Source organism: Trichomonas vaginalis, chromosome III (genome assembly GCF_026262505.1).
Source record: "Trichomonas vaginalis G3 chromosome III, whole genome shotgun sequence".
NCBI classification, from domain to species: Eukaryota; Parabasalia; order Trichomonadida; family Trichomonadidae; genus Trichomonas; species Trichomonas vaginalis.
Genome location: NC_067205.1, coordinates 25,078,411 through 25,093,685, shown reverse-complemented (window position 1 = coordinate 25,093,685; position 15,275 = coordinate 25,078,411). Strand labels below are relative to the sequence as shown.

Sequence of the window (15,275 nt, the reverse complement as noted above, 5' to 3'; positions counted from 1 at the left end):
ACTTGAAAACGAAAATGCAAGAAATCATCTACTCGAATTTTTAAAAGATTCCGGATCAGTTTTTCAAATTGTTAATCCGGATTATGCAACTCATATAAATGAGTCATATTAATAAACACAACAATTGGAGCCATTCAAATAAATAATTATATTTACTCAAATAGAGAGATCTCAGAAGCAAAGATATCAAATGCAGAATATGTAATTATAACAGGCAACGTTCCAATTCCAAAATTTGAAGAAATAGAATGCCCTTACATAATATTTACATCAGTACTAAAGAACAACATAACAAATAATTCAATTACATTAAAATTTGTTGATAAAAAAGTCGAAATCATTGATTGCCAGTTCTTAAATATAAGTACAATTGTCGAATCTGGCTCTGCAATCACAATACAACAGCCAGGTTTCTTGTTGGCAAAATCTCCTATTAATATTGTGATTGACGAATGCTTATTCTATAGATGCCAATCAGAACTCTCTGTTGGATCAATTAATATAGATTTTTACGATGCAAATGCATCTATCAATAAAATATGTTCAATTTACAGTTTGGGATATATTTCGCAGTTCATGTCTGTGATAACAAATAGAACAATTTATTTTAACTCAAGTACAATTTGGTCAAATCAAAAAATAACCAGTTTGAAATCCTATTTTGATTATTCTATAAACAGAAACTCCGAACCTATTGAAGAAGAACATAAAAGTTCAATTCCTACTATTTCTGAAACATCACATATACAAGGAATCAATGAGTCTAATATATGTGTTTTGTTTGGTGTTAATAATTGCTTCAGAACATTAGTTAAATTTTGCCAACAAACAAATATTGATTCAGAAGTATGCACATGTTTCTTCATATCAGAAATTTTCCACTCTCATTTCGTCAACCAAACAAGAGGCAAAGAAATTATAATGTATCCTTCTTATAACCAAAATACGACTTATTTTAATTGTGTATTTATTAACAGTGCATTAAAAGATTTGATTAATGAAGTGAAGGAGAATCCTGATCTCAATATTATACTTCGTATTAATTTTGTAGATTGCTATTTCAATGAAACAGCTACTAAAGATTCAATAAATGATCTCAAAAGGTATTTCCTTTCTGTTTGCACAGAGCCTCAAAACAAAAATAGAACAAGAAATATCATTGTAATAATCAGTTCAATTCTTGGCACTGCAATTATTATTTGTTCTATTATTGGATTAGCGTTATTTATATATTATAGGAAGAAACAAGTTGTAATTGAAGAAAGGCATGAGTTAGAACGTAATTTAGAAGTCGAATTGGGTTAATTTTTTTTGAATATAATATATATATATATATATATATAAACAAAGAATCTTTATCAAACAAATTTGAATTTTATGAAATTAGAGATTTTATTCAAATAAGTATACACATTTATCATTAATAATTACTATAAACCCCTAGAAATGGTATATATCGGACCAAATTACTTTTCTTTTCATATGTGCTTTCTTTTCTATTTGGTAATGACTCCGAAGTTGGAGTAATATGGATATTTGAAGATGGATCAAGATAGAAACAAATACTCTTATCATATAGTGTGAAATTCAAAATAATATTTTGCCCACAATTAATGATATAATTTTCGGTCCTAATGTTATTAAATCGAATAACTCCATGTATTGAAAAACATGACGATCTAAAATCAAAACTGCAATTTTCTCCAATAATATTTGTATACACTTCGGAATAAGATAACAAAAAACCACAGTTTAAACAGTGAATTCCAACCTCATGAGTAGAATCATAAAAAATAACACTTTCAAAAACAAGTATTTCTTTCATGCTTGTGATTAATGCAGTACCTTCTCCACTTTTTTGATTTTCATTTGCTTCCAATTGATCAGCATAAAATTCAGTTGGCTGATTTAGCATAATTCCTGTTCCTGAGTCTTTGTTATTGACAATTAAAGAGTTGTTTATCCAGCAATCTCCTGATCCTTCAATTTTGAAAATGGAATAGCTATTGCAAAAGTTTTGTGTGATATTCATGCTTTCGTGATATGGAAGCCCATATAGTTGATGAATTTGGGAAAGGCCATTTTGTGTTTTTAAACCATTTCCAAAAACAACAGAAAATAGGAAATAATTCAAACTATTTTCATCATTTTTACAGAAAAGATATGCTAATATACCATCTTTATTTGTTCCATATATATTCGAATCGACAAAACAACATTTATTGAATATAATTGAGTGACCAACAAAAAATATTGACCCACCTTGTTCGTTATCTGAAGATGAACATCCAATAAAACATGAAGTTTCCGCTAAAACAATTGGACAATCTTTATAAGATATGTAAATGGCTCTTGACTTAAGTTCGCTAAAAGAGCAATGATTCAAGAAGAAATTTGCATTTTCTTTTTTCTCTAGATACAAATATCTGTTAGGAATTTCTTCATGGGAAATAGATGAATCGTAAAAGTCTGTCCATGTATTGCTTTTCATAATATTCATATGGAAAATAATTAATAGCATTTTTGGATTGAATATTCAAAAAACATTAGTCACTTTTTGAGAGGGAGAGGACGATTAAATAGCGAATATATATATTTTAATAGTTGCTTGATATTTTTTCGGGCTTATTTATAAGCCCGTAAAAAGTATCACAACTATTTTTTTATTTAAGGGTGCACCCGTATGTACGTTTATTTGAGAGGAGGAGGATTACCCTCTCAATTTTGAGGGATTCGTTAGTTTATTTTCTCGATGAATATGCAATAAAATTTGATTTTTACCTTATCAATATACTTCATATAATATACACATGTTCATGTAAAAACTTTTTCCCAAAATCCTCAGGAATTAAGGGTGCCCTATAACGATAATGTAAACATCACAAAATTAACCTTATTAGAACTCGAATGAATGGATTATCCCGATTCTAGTTCTCAATATAATAGCCTTAAAAGTGCTTTTCTGAGGGTGGTTTATCGTCTATAGGGCACCCTTAAGGGATTTTTGAATTTTAAGAATTTTTTTCGAATTTTTTCGAAAAAAAAATATTTTCAGAACAGCCTTAACGGCTAAGATTTAAGAACAATGTTAAGTATCAAAAAGAAAGGAGGTCTAGGATTGTTAGATTCCCGACGATAGGTGTCTTGGAAGATTTGAAGGTGTCATCGTAGTGTCTTTAAATCAAAAATTTTATTTTGAAGTTAGTTTTATTGATTTTTCAATAAAAAGCATTTCTAAAACAAGAAAATAAAACGATAAAATATTTATATTTTATATAAGGATCTTATATATTTAAAATAAATATCTTATATATTTAAAATAAATATCATTTTATTTTTTTCATTGGTGACTGTCAAACCATAATACACTATTCAAAAATTCAATGTGTCTTGCGATTTCAAAAGACACCTTCAAATTGAACGATAGCACAGACACTATTGAATTTTACCCATTGTATTTAGTTTTTACCCTTTTTATTTTTAAGAATTAATGACTGAAACAGCCGTTTTGCTATGACCTCAATCACTTTTATTTATTATTTTAAATATTATTTAATTTTATTATTTGAATAGGACAACTTATATTTGAGAAGCTCAATTTGAGACCACTTAATACATTGAAATATCATAAATATTGAAATATTAAAAAGTGTATTTCAAAATATTGAAATTATAAAAATTTATAATACTGAAATTGAGACAAATTAATAAATTCAATGTGTTTTTTTTTTGAAATAACTCTCAAATATTATTTTTTTGTTTATTTAATGATGAATAAATATGATTGCTTTAGTCAATCATAAAAACTAATTTAAGTTTAAAATAATGAAAGGATAATTTGATCGTTTTTTAAAATACAATTATTTTTGATGATTTGCAAGAATCTTTGAAAAGAATATAATATAGGTTCTATTTTTGCAAAATTTATCCAAATCATGTATTACATAAATTACGATTAAAACGATGAAAGAACCAAAAAGTGTGTTTTGTGTTTTGTTGTTGCGTGTTGGATGCGGGATCCTGTTATTTCCGAAATCGACAAAAAATTTGGAAATTTAATTTCCGAAATCGAAATTATATTAATGTTTTTAATATTCTTATATCAAAAGGATTAAAGTTCATTAAGAGAAAAACAATTCTTCTTCTTCAATCTATTGGCGCATTTATTTCTACACGCCAATAAGGAAGGGAAAATTATAAGACACCATGGTGTCTTCAAAACGCTAATTTTTGATATTTTTAACAACCCTAAGGAGGTCTGATATAGACAACATATATCGTTGAAGGTTGAAAAAATCTCTAATATTTGAGCCCAAAATTTCAAATTTTAATTTTTTGAAAAAAGAGGCCACCCGTATGTACGTTTATTTGAGAGGAGGAGGAATATATTTTTGAAAGGGTGAAACATTATGAATATGTTAATTATATAATAATATGTATTATTATAAAAAAGAAAAAATAAAGCACGTTAAAATTTTTCTTTCTTGATTTTTTACAAAATCTACTTAGAATTATGTAAAATATGACTAAATAATTATAAATTTCAAGTAAAATTTTAATTTTGATAAATAATTTAAATTTCAAAATATCAAGTTCAGTTCGACTATGTATGTAGTAATTCCTCAATAAAGTGCCAAAAACCTATTAAAATATATGAACATTTTCAACATTTTAATGTTTTTATTTAAAAATTTGTTGGAATATGAGCTTCAAACAATTATTATGTAAATAAAAATAATTAAATATATGTATTTATTCGTATTACAACCGTAGTAAGTCGATTCTTCCTTTCTTCTACTGAGGTTTGAATTTGATTTCGAATTGTAAAGAGATTCAAAGGGAAAATACTAGCGGATAAAAACTACCTCCATGAAAGGGTCATAATGGAGTCAAGTTGTATTTTTTGATATTTTTTGCTTTTCGAGCCTAAATAGGTAGCCAAGATAATGCCTAAAAATAAGGTTCTAAATTCTGAAGTTTACATGATCCTCTCGTGTGCACCCTTAAAAACTCATTGAATTTAATTTTGAATTTAACGCAAAATCATTTATAAATGAAATTCAATTTTGAATTTTTATATATTTATAATTGTCAACTTAGTAAAAATTGACGCTTTTGAATAGAATATCGATCACAAGTTCATTTTTTATTACAAAATTGAATTATTTGAAAATCGAATATTTAATTTATTAAGCTTAATAAGGTGGCTAATGATTATTTCAATTTTCAAAGATCCAATAGAATTGCAATCTATTTTTGAGCTTATTCTGTAATAAACAGAAATTCATCAAAAGTGACAGCTCTCAATTTTTTGACATTTGTAAATTCTAAATTGAATGAGAAAAATGAAATAATACTAAGCATAAAATAATATTCTAGATTTAATTATAATTAGGAAAAAGTTAGTTTTGAGAGTACTTTTCATAGGCATATAGAATGAAATCTTCTGAAAAATAATATCACATAAACTCATATTATTTTCTAATATATAACTATTTTATATAAAAATCAAATTCAATGATCTTAAAAGCGAAGGATAAACCTCAAAATTTACGAATATAATGAGTGGGAATATAATGCTTATCTATCATAAAACCATATGAAATATCAATTTTTGCTTTACGCCTAATTTTTGACGACAATTAGCAAAAAATGTTAAATGTTAACACTCAGTCCATTTGAATATGAAAAATAAAATTGACTTTGATTAAATGTTTTTATTTATCATGCAATTCTTCTTGCGACCAAAGATTTGAATAAAATTTCAAAAAATAAGATAGCTTAAAAAATAATTATACGGTAGTGTTTACTAATAGATGAATAGTATATAAATTCTATTAAAATGGATTTGATCCAAAAAAATATAAAACCAAAAATAATTGTTATAATTTTAATGAAGAAGTAATTTAAAACGATTTTATTTATGATCAAATTTTATATATTTTTTTGGATCAAATCCATTTTAATAGAATTTATATACTATTCATCTATTAGTAAACACTACCGTATATTATTTTTTAAGCTATCTTATTTTTTGAACTTTTATTCAAATCTTTGGTCGCAAGAAGAATTGCATGATAAATAAAAACATTTAATCAAAGTCAATTTTATTTTTCATATTCAAATGGACTGAGTGTTAACATTTAACATTTTTTGCTAATTGTCGTCAAAAATTAGGCGTAAAGCAAAAATTGATATTTCATATGGTTTTATGATAGATAAGCATTATATTCCCACTCATTATATTCGTAAATTTTGAGGTTTATCCTTCGCTTTTAAGATCATTGAATTTGATTTTTATATAAAATAGTTATATATTAGAAAATAATATGAGTTTATGTGATATTATTTTTCAGAAGATTTTGTGTTCTTCTTCAAAATTTTATTTTTTTATTAAAAAGAATCTTTACAAAATATACATTTACTTTAATTAATATTTAAAAACGTGCTCTATCAAAAGTTCCAAAAATTCAATATTTTAGCTTTTCTGAGGTGTCACTTTTGATGAATTTCTGTTTACAACAATTCAAAATGAATTGTCACAATGCTGAAATTTTCTCCATAAATGAGTTTTTTTTTTTTAAATGATGTGAAGCCCTTGCAATTGCAAATACAAATCGGCAATATACTGATTAATTTGCTAATATTTTGGATTTTAGTGGTTGTTTATGAAAATTTATGCTATTAAAACGAGAACTATATTTCTTTGTATAGTATTTATATATTGCTGAGCTTTTATTGTTTCGAATTCATAAAAATTTCTCCACATCCCAAGGAATTCAGATTTAATTTAAACAATTATCGATTTTAAGTCATGTTTGCTTTTATTATAATAATTGTTGATAATTCTATTTAAAATAACTAATAAATCGTGATACAAATTGAAAATTTCATGATCGATCTATTTTTGAATTCTCAAGATAAATAATGGACATCTATGCTTGTTTCATTTAATTCCAATATCATATCCTTGGTGTGATTAATTTTGAAAATTAATTCCATATAAAATCAAGAAAAAACAGAATGATAAACGAATATTATATCTAATTTAAAACAAATAATAAAAAACAATTACAACTTGGTGAAAGCTGAAATAATTTTTGGTGAATCGTAAGAAACTAATTTCACAATAGGAGATTTCGCCAGTTTGATTTCTCTTACCAACGACGGCTTCATTTCTTTGCTGAATCCGAATATCTTTACACTTCCATCCATGCAACCTCCCAACACGAATCTGTCTGCCAAACTGAAGCCATTTCCGAATGTTGCGACAGATCTGAGTCTCGCGTTTGCGTTTATTGTAGTTATCAAGAAACCACTAGACGAATACTGGCAGATAGAGTTCGAGAAGCAGACGAAGAAAGACGATGTCGCGTCATCAAGTTTTATGTCGAAGACTGTTTCGTCAGTCGAATACTTCTTTATGACAGCACCGCTCGATATTGACCAGAATATCAAGTACCCATCGCCACTCGTGCACGCGACTAAGACATTGTCGTTTATGCAAGTGATTCTCGGGTTGGAGATCTGGAGTGACAAAATAAAAATCACTTTGGAGTCAATGAATAAATATATTTTGACGAAAGAAGTGACGAAATTGACTGCGATGAAGAAGTTCGACATGGAAACACTCCTTGCGAAAATCATATCGCTGTCAGACAGAACAACTTTGCCATCAATCGTAATTTGGTTAAGAATTTGTGAGAAAGATAATCTTGGCGGTTTTCCTATTTCAAATAAAATTTTGATTTCTCCCGGAATCATTTTTGAGACTTGAAGCGAAGAAGGATGAGAAACAGAGAAAACTTGGATGGGGACCTGTCCACAGAATGACATCCACTTCTTCTGTTGCTCCTTTTTATCATTCGAGACATCGCTTTTTGGCTCAAAATACGCCAGAGGATTGAATATGTTGAAATCATCTTTTGACTTCTGTTTGTACCCGAAAATAAAGTCAATCCAAATATTCAGATTGTCTCTGACGCTTTTCGATTCCAAAATCATTCTGTGGAAATTGACAAAACTGAAAACATTGCTCGACCATTTAGGAAGAACAATGTCAAAAGTAACACCGTTTTTGAGCATGAAATTATTCAAATTTAATAGATATTCCGGTGCAATGAACAGCTCAGCAGTCTGTTCGTAGACAGTTTTTGCAGAAACCTGCAGCTGGAACGGAACAGAGAGGAAGTTCCTGTCGCCAGCATCCCAGCCCTCGTTCATCAGCCACTGGTAGCGACAGAACGGAATAACTCTGACATGCAGAGTTGTTACGATCATTGGATTTGATACGTTTTCTGGGAAGAAGAACTTCTGCTGCTGGAATCTCTTCACGAAAGACTTGTGCTGCTGGTCGAGGTCCCCAAGCAATTGTATCGGCGTGTTGAGGTCTCTGAGTGGCTCGCTCTCTATTTTGTCGCCGTTCATCTCGCTTAATGTCCTCGGGTAAATCGGGTAGCAGGAGAGCTCCGAGTACGACCTCTGCGCGAAGAAATTCACGTAGTTTAGGTACTCGAAATTCGACATCTCGTTCGATCTCCACTTCTGAGTGATGCTCTCGAGATTGTGCATATTAATAAGATTGGATGTGACAATGCTTTGGTTTGGAGATTCGAAGTCGATAATGTAATTTCCGTTGGAAATATTGAAGAACTCGAATGAGTTCTGTTCTGTGTTATAGTTGATTTTTCTGACAAGTATTTCACTGTCAGATTTCACTTTCAGGATTATTCGGCCGCAGAACAGCCTGAACTCACCGAATTCTCCTAAAAGAGCTGACTCGTAAAATGTGGTGTAACTTTGAGTGGTCACTTCGCTTAAGGAAATTTCATTATCAACGAAACTTGCACCGCAAAGATAAAGAGTTCCTTTGGAACTGAAGAAACAGATACAGGGAACTTTGATGTCTAATCTAGAAAGTTGGCAATTTGAAATCGTTGAAAAATCTCCATAAGTTGACTTAAAAAGTGACAAAATGTCACCTTTATGAATATTAAACAGCCCTGCGAATTTGAAGTTTCCCATTGGTAAATAGTCGACTATTTCGAGTTTTGTATCGAAATTCGAAACAAAATCAAAAACTTTCGTTTGAGGCCTGACTGCTTGTGGCGGCTTGTCAGAAGGGGAGTAAATTGGGAAAGGGGAAGGGTAAACAACGGATGGCGTCTGAGCTGGGAAGGAGAATGGGTGTCGTCTGAAGGAGAGAGTTTTTTCGCATTTCAAGAAAGGCTTTGTACTTAAGAATTTTTCCTGGTTCTTTGCGAACTGGTTTATAGCTAATGAAAGATTGTTGACGACGTTATAAGTGTTGAAAGCAAGTAGAGTAACAATCTTGTACGTGTTTACGATCAGTCCTTCTGTGTCATTTAGTTCCTCAGCCAGAATAATTTCGATTGTTCCCTCCCAGTCAGAAATCAGTTTCTGTTTCAGGACAAACAAACTCTCAACAACTTCTTTCGGCGGATTCTTGATGTCCAGCTCTGTCATATTCTTTATATAGTTCTGGATGACGTCGTAATTCGCGTCGTTATGTGGGAAGTTCAATTTCTTCAGCTGCTTGAGTAAGTTCTTTGAAAATTTCTCAGACAACTCAGGCCTTTTCTCGAAAAGTCCAAACAGCAAATACAAACACTGGTTGAACTGGAAACTACTCGCATGATTCTCCAAAATCTCCAATGCAATTTCTAGCTGTTTATCGTCCAAAAGAGACAAAGTGACAATGAAGAAACCAGAAAACCGATTTTTTGCCACACTTTGGTTTTCTTTGATGAAATCAAACACAGCCCAAATAATCAGTCCGTCATTGAAATAACTCGGAAAGTGCAAATAGAAGTAGCAAACTGCCTCTAAATAGCTCTGGATCGTCTTTTTGCTTGCGTTCTTCATCATTCCAATCAAATTAACTAGAAATGCTTTAACAATCTCGGGACAGCTCTGCTGAACAATGATGGATATTGCACGTGGAGATTTGGACATGAAATCATTGATTTGAGAATGAACTAATTTTGCCAAGAAAAGTGACATAAAATTACAAAAAGATTCTGGGACACCGTCGTAACCGTCCAACCTTGTCAAGTTCAAGAATTTTGTGAGGAACTCAGCAAAATTGTTTTGGTAAATTTCCTTCAATTGCGGGAAATCGCTCTTGGAGATGTAATTCGAGTTGTAAACCTCCAATTCAATCAAATTCACTGTGGGGAGATTTCTGCGGCAAAATCTAAGAAGATAGATGAAGACATCAAGATTAATTGTCGTCAAATTGGTCAGCTGGCTTATGAATGTGTCATTAAATACATCACTAAGTTTCTTTGTCAAATCCTCCGTCACTTTTTCATGAAAAACCGCCATCATCAAAGTGAAAATTGGGTAAATGAAGAAATTCTTTTTGATTGGCGGAGTTTTCGTGTAGTTATATATGTCAAAGCTACAATCAAACAGTCTTGTGTAAAGGAAGCTCCACAGTTTAACATTTGACGGGAATTTCTTGATTCCCAAAGTGAAAACAGACAAATTTGTCAAATCAATTTCAGAATTTTTTGAGATGAGGTATTCCAAAATTGCTTCTGCGCAAGTGTTGTTAGTTATCAGTATTAAGAACAGCAAGTCTTCATCAGTGAACACCTCCAAGTTCTTCTTTGCCTGGAATACAACCAAAGCCTGGATGAAAACAGAGAAAATCTGAGAATCGAAATCGAATTCCAAAATGAAATCTCTGATTTCGTTCAAATTTATTTTCAGATCCTTCAAATTCAGCCACATCTTTGATGACATAATTATCTTTGACATCCTCTTGATAATGGCCATATTTGCGAATTGGAAGATGAAGAGAAACAGTCTGATGAAACATTCTGCCAAATTTTTCTTTTTGACGCAAAATATCAAATAATAAAGTGTCTCCAGACAATGGTTGTCAATCAAATAGCCGATGTCTATCTTGTCGTTGTACGTCGTGATGTACTTGTAGACACTCTGCAAATACTCAATGAGATAGGATTCGTCAAAACTAGACCACAACTCAAAATCAGAAAGAATTGAGTTGAAAATTCGTGTTCTCTGTTTCAAATCTATGACCCAGTACATGGAGAATGCGAACTCAGTGAACCACCCAGTCTCGCAGTACTCCTTGTTCTGCTTGAGAACTGATAGGAAGTTCGAGAAGAATGTGTAGTCGTTGATTTCGCAGATGTTCGGTATCTGAGAGACGATTCTCAAGTAGTCAGTCTTGTTTGACTTGCTCCGAGTGAACCTGTTGAAGATCTCGATGATGTTGTTGTGGTCTTTGAAGATGTGGATGGTCGAGTGGAATAGTGAGAGAGCACATGACTTTTTAGGGACTAATTCGACATTTGGAGTCTTAGGTAAGGTGTAGTTCTGGATGGAGTCCAAGTCTGAAAGGATGTTGACGTTGTTTTGGACAAAAAAAGCCGTTCCAGGAATTTCACTGTTGCCAATCTCTTTAAGTGTAACGAGATTGTCGCTCGATGCTGGTACTTGGCAGAATTCTAGCGTATTGATATAGACTTTAATGCTGGATGACGACTTTTCACTGTAAATCAAAATTTGATACCATGTTTTTAGGTCAATTTTGAATGATTTGTCGTTATTTGGACTGAAAATAAGGTTGTCTTCTATTGCGAGAGATTGGTTGTTGAATGTAACAAAAGGAACTTTCTGTATTGAGTTATTATTGAATCTAATTCTGAAACAAATGGCTGGACATGAGATAGGCTTGAGTGGCTCGAGCCAACCTGGGCCAATATTGGGATAGAACTCAAATAAAGAAAAAGGCTCGTTTGGTATTTTTAATAAAGTCGCAGCCAAAGCAGGATTTGTATCTACTAAGATCATGAAGTCTTCAGGATATATGAATCTGCATGCAATTTCTTTGATATTGCTAATTTTATCATATTTGAAATTAAATTTCCTGTAAACTGGCATCGCATAAGCTCCCAACATATACAAATTGTAATAAGAGTCAGTAATAAATGGATTGCACAGTGGAACAAGTGATGGAATTGGTATCGGGTGTATGGAACTTGATGGAACGACGTATTCAGAGATATCGTCATTCTGTAGAGTGAAAACAAGGGATGAACTTGGCTGCTGGATGACCCAGTCATCGAAGAAATGGTCGCTTTCGTGGGTAACAATTGTATTTACGAATTTTAAGAAAGCCTTAGTCCATTTTATGTTGACTCCAATCTTCCTCTCGACAATAGAGAAGCAGTCACCCTCATTGAACAAGGTCACAATGTCTGATCTCCATGGAGTTAAAATGAGATAAATTATATCTTCAACGTAGTCGTCATCCAGTGATACAATCAAGTAGTACAGTATTCCCGGATTAAAATTATCTGTAAGGATTGTCACAACGAACTCAGTAAGTTTTTCCTGGTTCATAAATTTTCCGGAATCGGTCAGTCGCTGGAGGATGTGAACTGGCTGAGATTCAGAAGTCCTTCCTGCAAACATTTTTGATAGAAAAACTTGAACTTTTTTGTCAGTCAGAAAATTTGCGAAATCACTCAAAGAAGGTTCAAGCATTAGCTTCTCCAAGCACAAATCATTATTAAACAATACTTCTGGCATGCTGAAATCAGTCAGAAGCTCCAATAAAAATGAAATAATCGAGTCAATTAAAATTCCTCCTTTATGAGGCGGAACAATCTTATCAACGAGTAGCAGAAAGACAGGAATAATGAATTTTGTGTCCACTCTGGCGATCCCTCTGATCATTTCGCAGAAAGGAGTGAACAAATTTGAGATTTTGCATACTTCTGGTAAAAACCAACCGGAAGTATTGGCCTGGAGTGCAAAGTTCTGGTTGTATATTGAAGATTTGCTGCTAATGAATTCTAAAATTGAAATCCGAAGCTGATTTGAGGTTGTAGGAAGAACATAAATCTGATGAAATACTTTTAAGGCAATTGGATGAATTGGATATTCAGCATCCCACTCAACAAGGGAAGAATAAACTCCCAAAACAGATTTGGCACTACATGTCGATAAAATTGTGTTGATATCGTAAATTACTCCATCTGCAAGTAAATCGACAATAACTTGTGGGGTAAAAGCTTTGCATATCCAGCTGATTAAGTGAGTAATAAGTAAAACAAACACATTCGTGGGTATTTTATCTTGAAATTCTTTTTTCGTGCAGACAATGAATCGAAATGTCGGTAATATAACTATTTCTGGTATAAATTTGGTCAATGCTGCCGTAAATTCGCTGCTGTTGAGGTTTTGAAGGATTAAACAAAGTTTCTCGTATTTTTCTTCATTGATAAATTGCACGAAAAGGCCAGAAAATAACTCTCTTTCTAAAAATAAGTTGCAGACCCATGGAATTTTGAAGATAAGTTTGATACTTTCTGCAATAATTTCTTGGAATTTGGATTCTGTTTTGATTTGACCAAAAAGAAATTCAATAACCGAAAGTATTTTCTCATCTACTGGTAATGTCGATGGATTCTGGAAGAATATTTCGAAGGTTATAAGCAAATCTTCAAGTTTATCATGAATTATATATGTAAAGTTATTGACTAGAGTATTCCAAAATGTTGTTGCAGCTGAAATATTCCCTTTTGATGTAATTATCGGCGTATCTGATTTAAATTTACTATTAAATTCAACAATTGTATCTTCAAGCTTGCTGATTTTCAATTCCAGGCGATCGAGATTATTAAACTCTTCCTCGTTAAATAAAAATATATCGTTTGATGATCGACGTCTCATTCTTGATTGTCAATCAGCAATACTTTGAAAAAAAAAATGTGGATACAATTCATCTTTTGAATTTTTTATACATTTAAGGGTTTCGTTTTGCGAAAAAAACGTACAATACGCAATTTCGCCAAAAAAACATTTAGCTAGCAATTTCGACGAGTAGGGGTAATTTTAGCTAAAAGTGACACACCTGTAAAAAGTGACACACCCATGAAGGGTGTGATTACCGATCGGTAATTTCGACAGTTTAGAATTTAAAATTTTTTATGGAACTGTTGCGAGTTTCATAAAGAATTTAAGGAATATAAGCAAAGATTTGAATCAAAATCTTCGAACTAAGCCGATCGCTTCGCTCGCGGCTTTCTTTATTATTTTAAATTTGCATATTTCCATCAAAAGTTCATAAGGTAAAAAATTTCGTTTATTTTTACTAAGAAAAAAAGGTTTTTGATAATAAATTTATTTTATTTCGAAAAAGTAACAATAATCGTAAAAGGGTATTGATAGGCTTGCTAAAGTAACTAATTTTAGCTGTCAAATACTTTTGTATTTTGAAGTAAATTAGTATAAATTTGTTTTTACTTTTATTTCGAAAAAGTAACAATAATCGTAAAAGGGTATTGATAGGCTTGCTAAAGTAACTAATTTTAGCTGTCAAATACTTTTGTATTTTGAAGTAAATTAGTATAAATTTGTTTTTACTTTTATTTCGAAAAAGTAACAATAATCGTAAAAGGGTATTGATAGGCTTGCTAAAGTAACTAATTTTAGCTGTCAAATACTTTTGTATTTTGAAGTAAATTAGTATAAATTTGATATTATTTTAACTCCCTTTGAAAACCTCAATTTTCCATACAGAGGGAACGGGAATAGCATCCAATATTCCCTGAGAATGGTTGCGCATTCTCAGTTCCCTCTATATTTCGAACGAAGCTCTCATCGGTCTTTTTTTTTAATACTAAACGTTTTTTTCCCCTGTCACTTTTAGCTAAAATTTGGGTTTGCCTAGCAAAAATATCTCGCAATATCAAAAATGAGACATTTGGTGAATTATGCATTATACAGATTGAAAATATGATTTTTGAAAACATATCATCATTTTATAGCTAAATCGAAAGTAATTAATATCATATTAGATTAAAATGAAAAAGGAATAGTATCGTTATGCTTTAAGTGGCAGTTTTATAATATAATCATAATTTTAGCTCAATATACAACACCTTTTCGCAATATATGGTTAGCAACCTAAATTTTGATTGTTTTGAATTCATATATCTTACGTTTTCTATAATTACATCGCAATTCATCACCATTTCTATCTTTATCATTATTGCTTGTATCTAATAATTTCTCAAAAAACATTAATACTTAATATTTGTAAATATCATACTTTATAACGTAAATAAGAACATTACCTATTATGAAAAACAATAATTAAAGAAAAATATGGTAAGCTTTTATAAATGTAATTTTTAATATCTTATATTCAGAACATATAACTAGTAAATAAAGTACTTATTTTATACATACAACGTAGGGCATAACACATC

The 15,275-nt window shown here is 31.0% G+C and overlaps 1 protein-coding gene across 1 annotated transcript, besides 5 other annotated features; it reads right to left on the bottom strand.

Moving 5' to 3' along the window:
* Positions 1-2,853: 2,853 nt before the first annotated feature.
* Positions 2,854-2,993: a mobile genetic element.
* Positions 2,994-4,349: 1,356 nt separating this feature from the next.
* Positions 4,350-5,002: a mobile genetic element.
* A 268-nt stretch (positions 5,003-5,270) lies between these two features.
* Positions 5,271-5,307: a mobile genetic element.
* Positions 5,308-6,486: 1,179 nt separating this feature from the next.
* Positions 6,487-6,524: a mobile genetic element.
* A 547-nt stretch (positions 6,525-7,071) lies between these two features.
* Positions 7,072-13,734, bottom strand: TVAGG3_0760820 (platelet formation protein family; the record flags this gene model as incomplete). The annotated part of the gene is made up of 1 exon (XM_001314033.1): positions 7,072-13,734. The coding sequence occupies one exon, from the start codon at positions 13,732-13,734 to the stop codon at positions 7,072-7,074; it is 6,663 nt and encodes a 2,220-aa protein (XP_001314039.1).
* A 148-nt stretch (positions 13,735-13,882) lies between these two features.
* Positions 13,883-14,731: a mobile genetic element.
* The last annotated feature ends 544 nt before the right edge of the window (positions 14,732-15,275 follow it).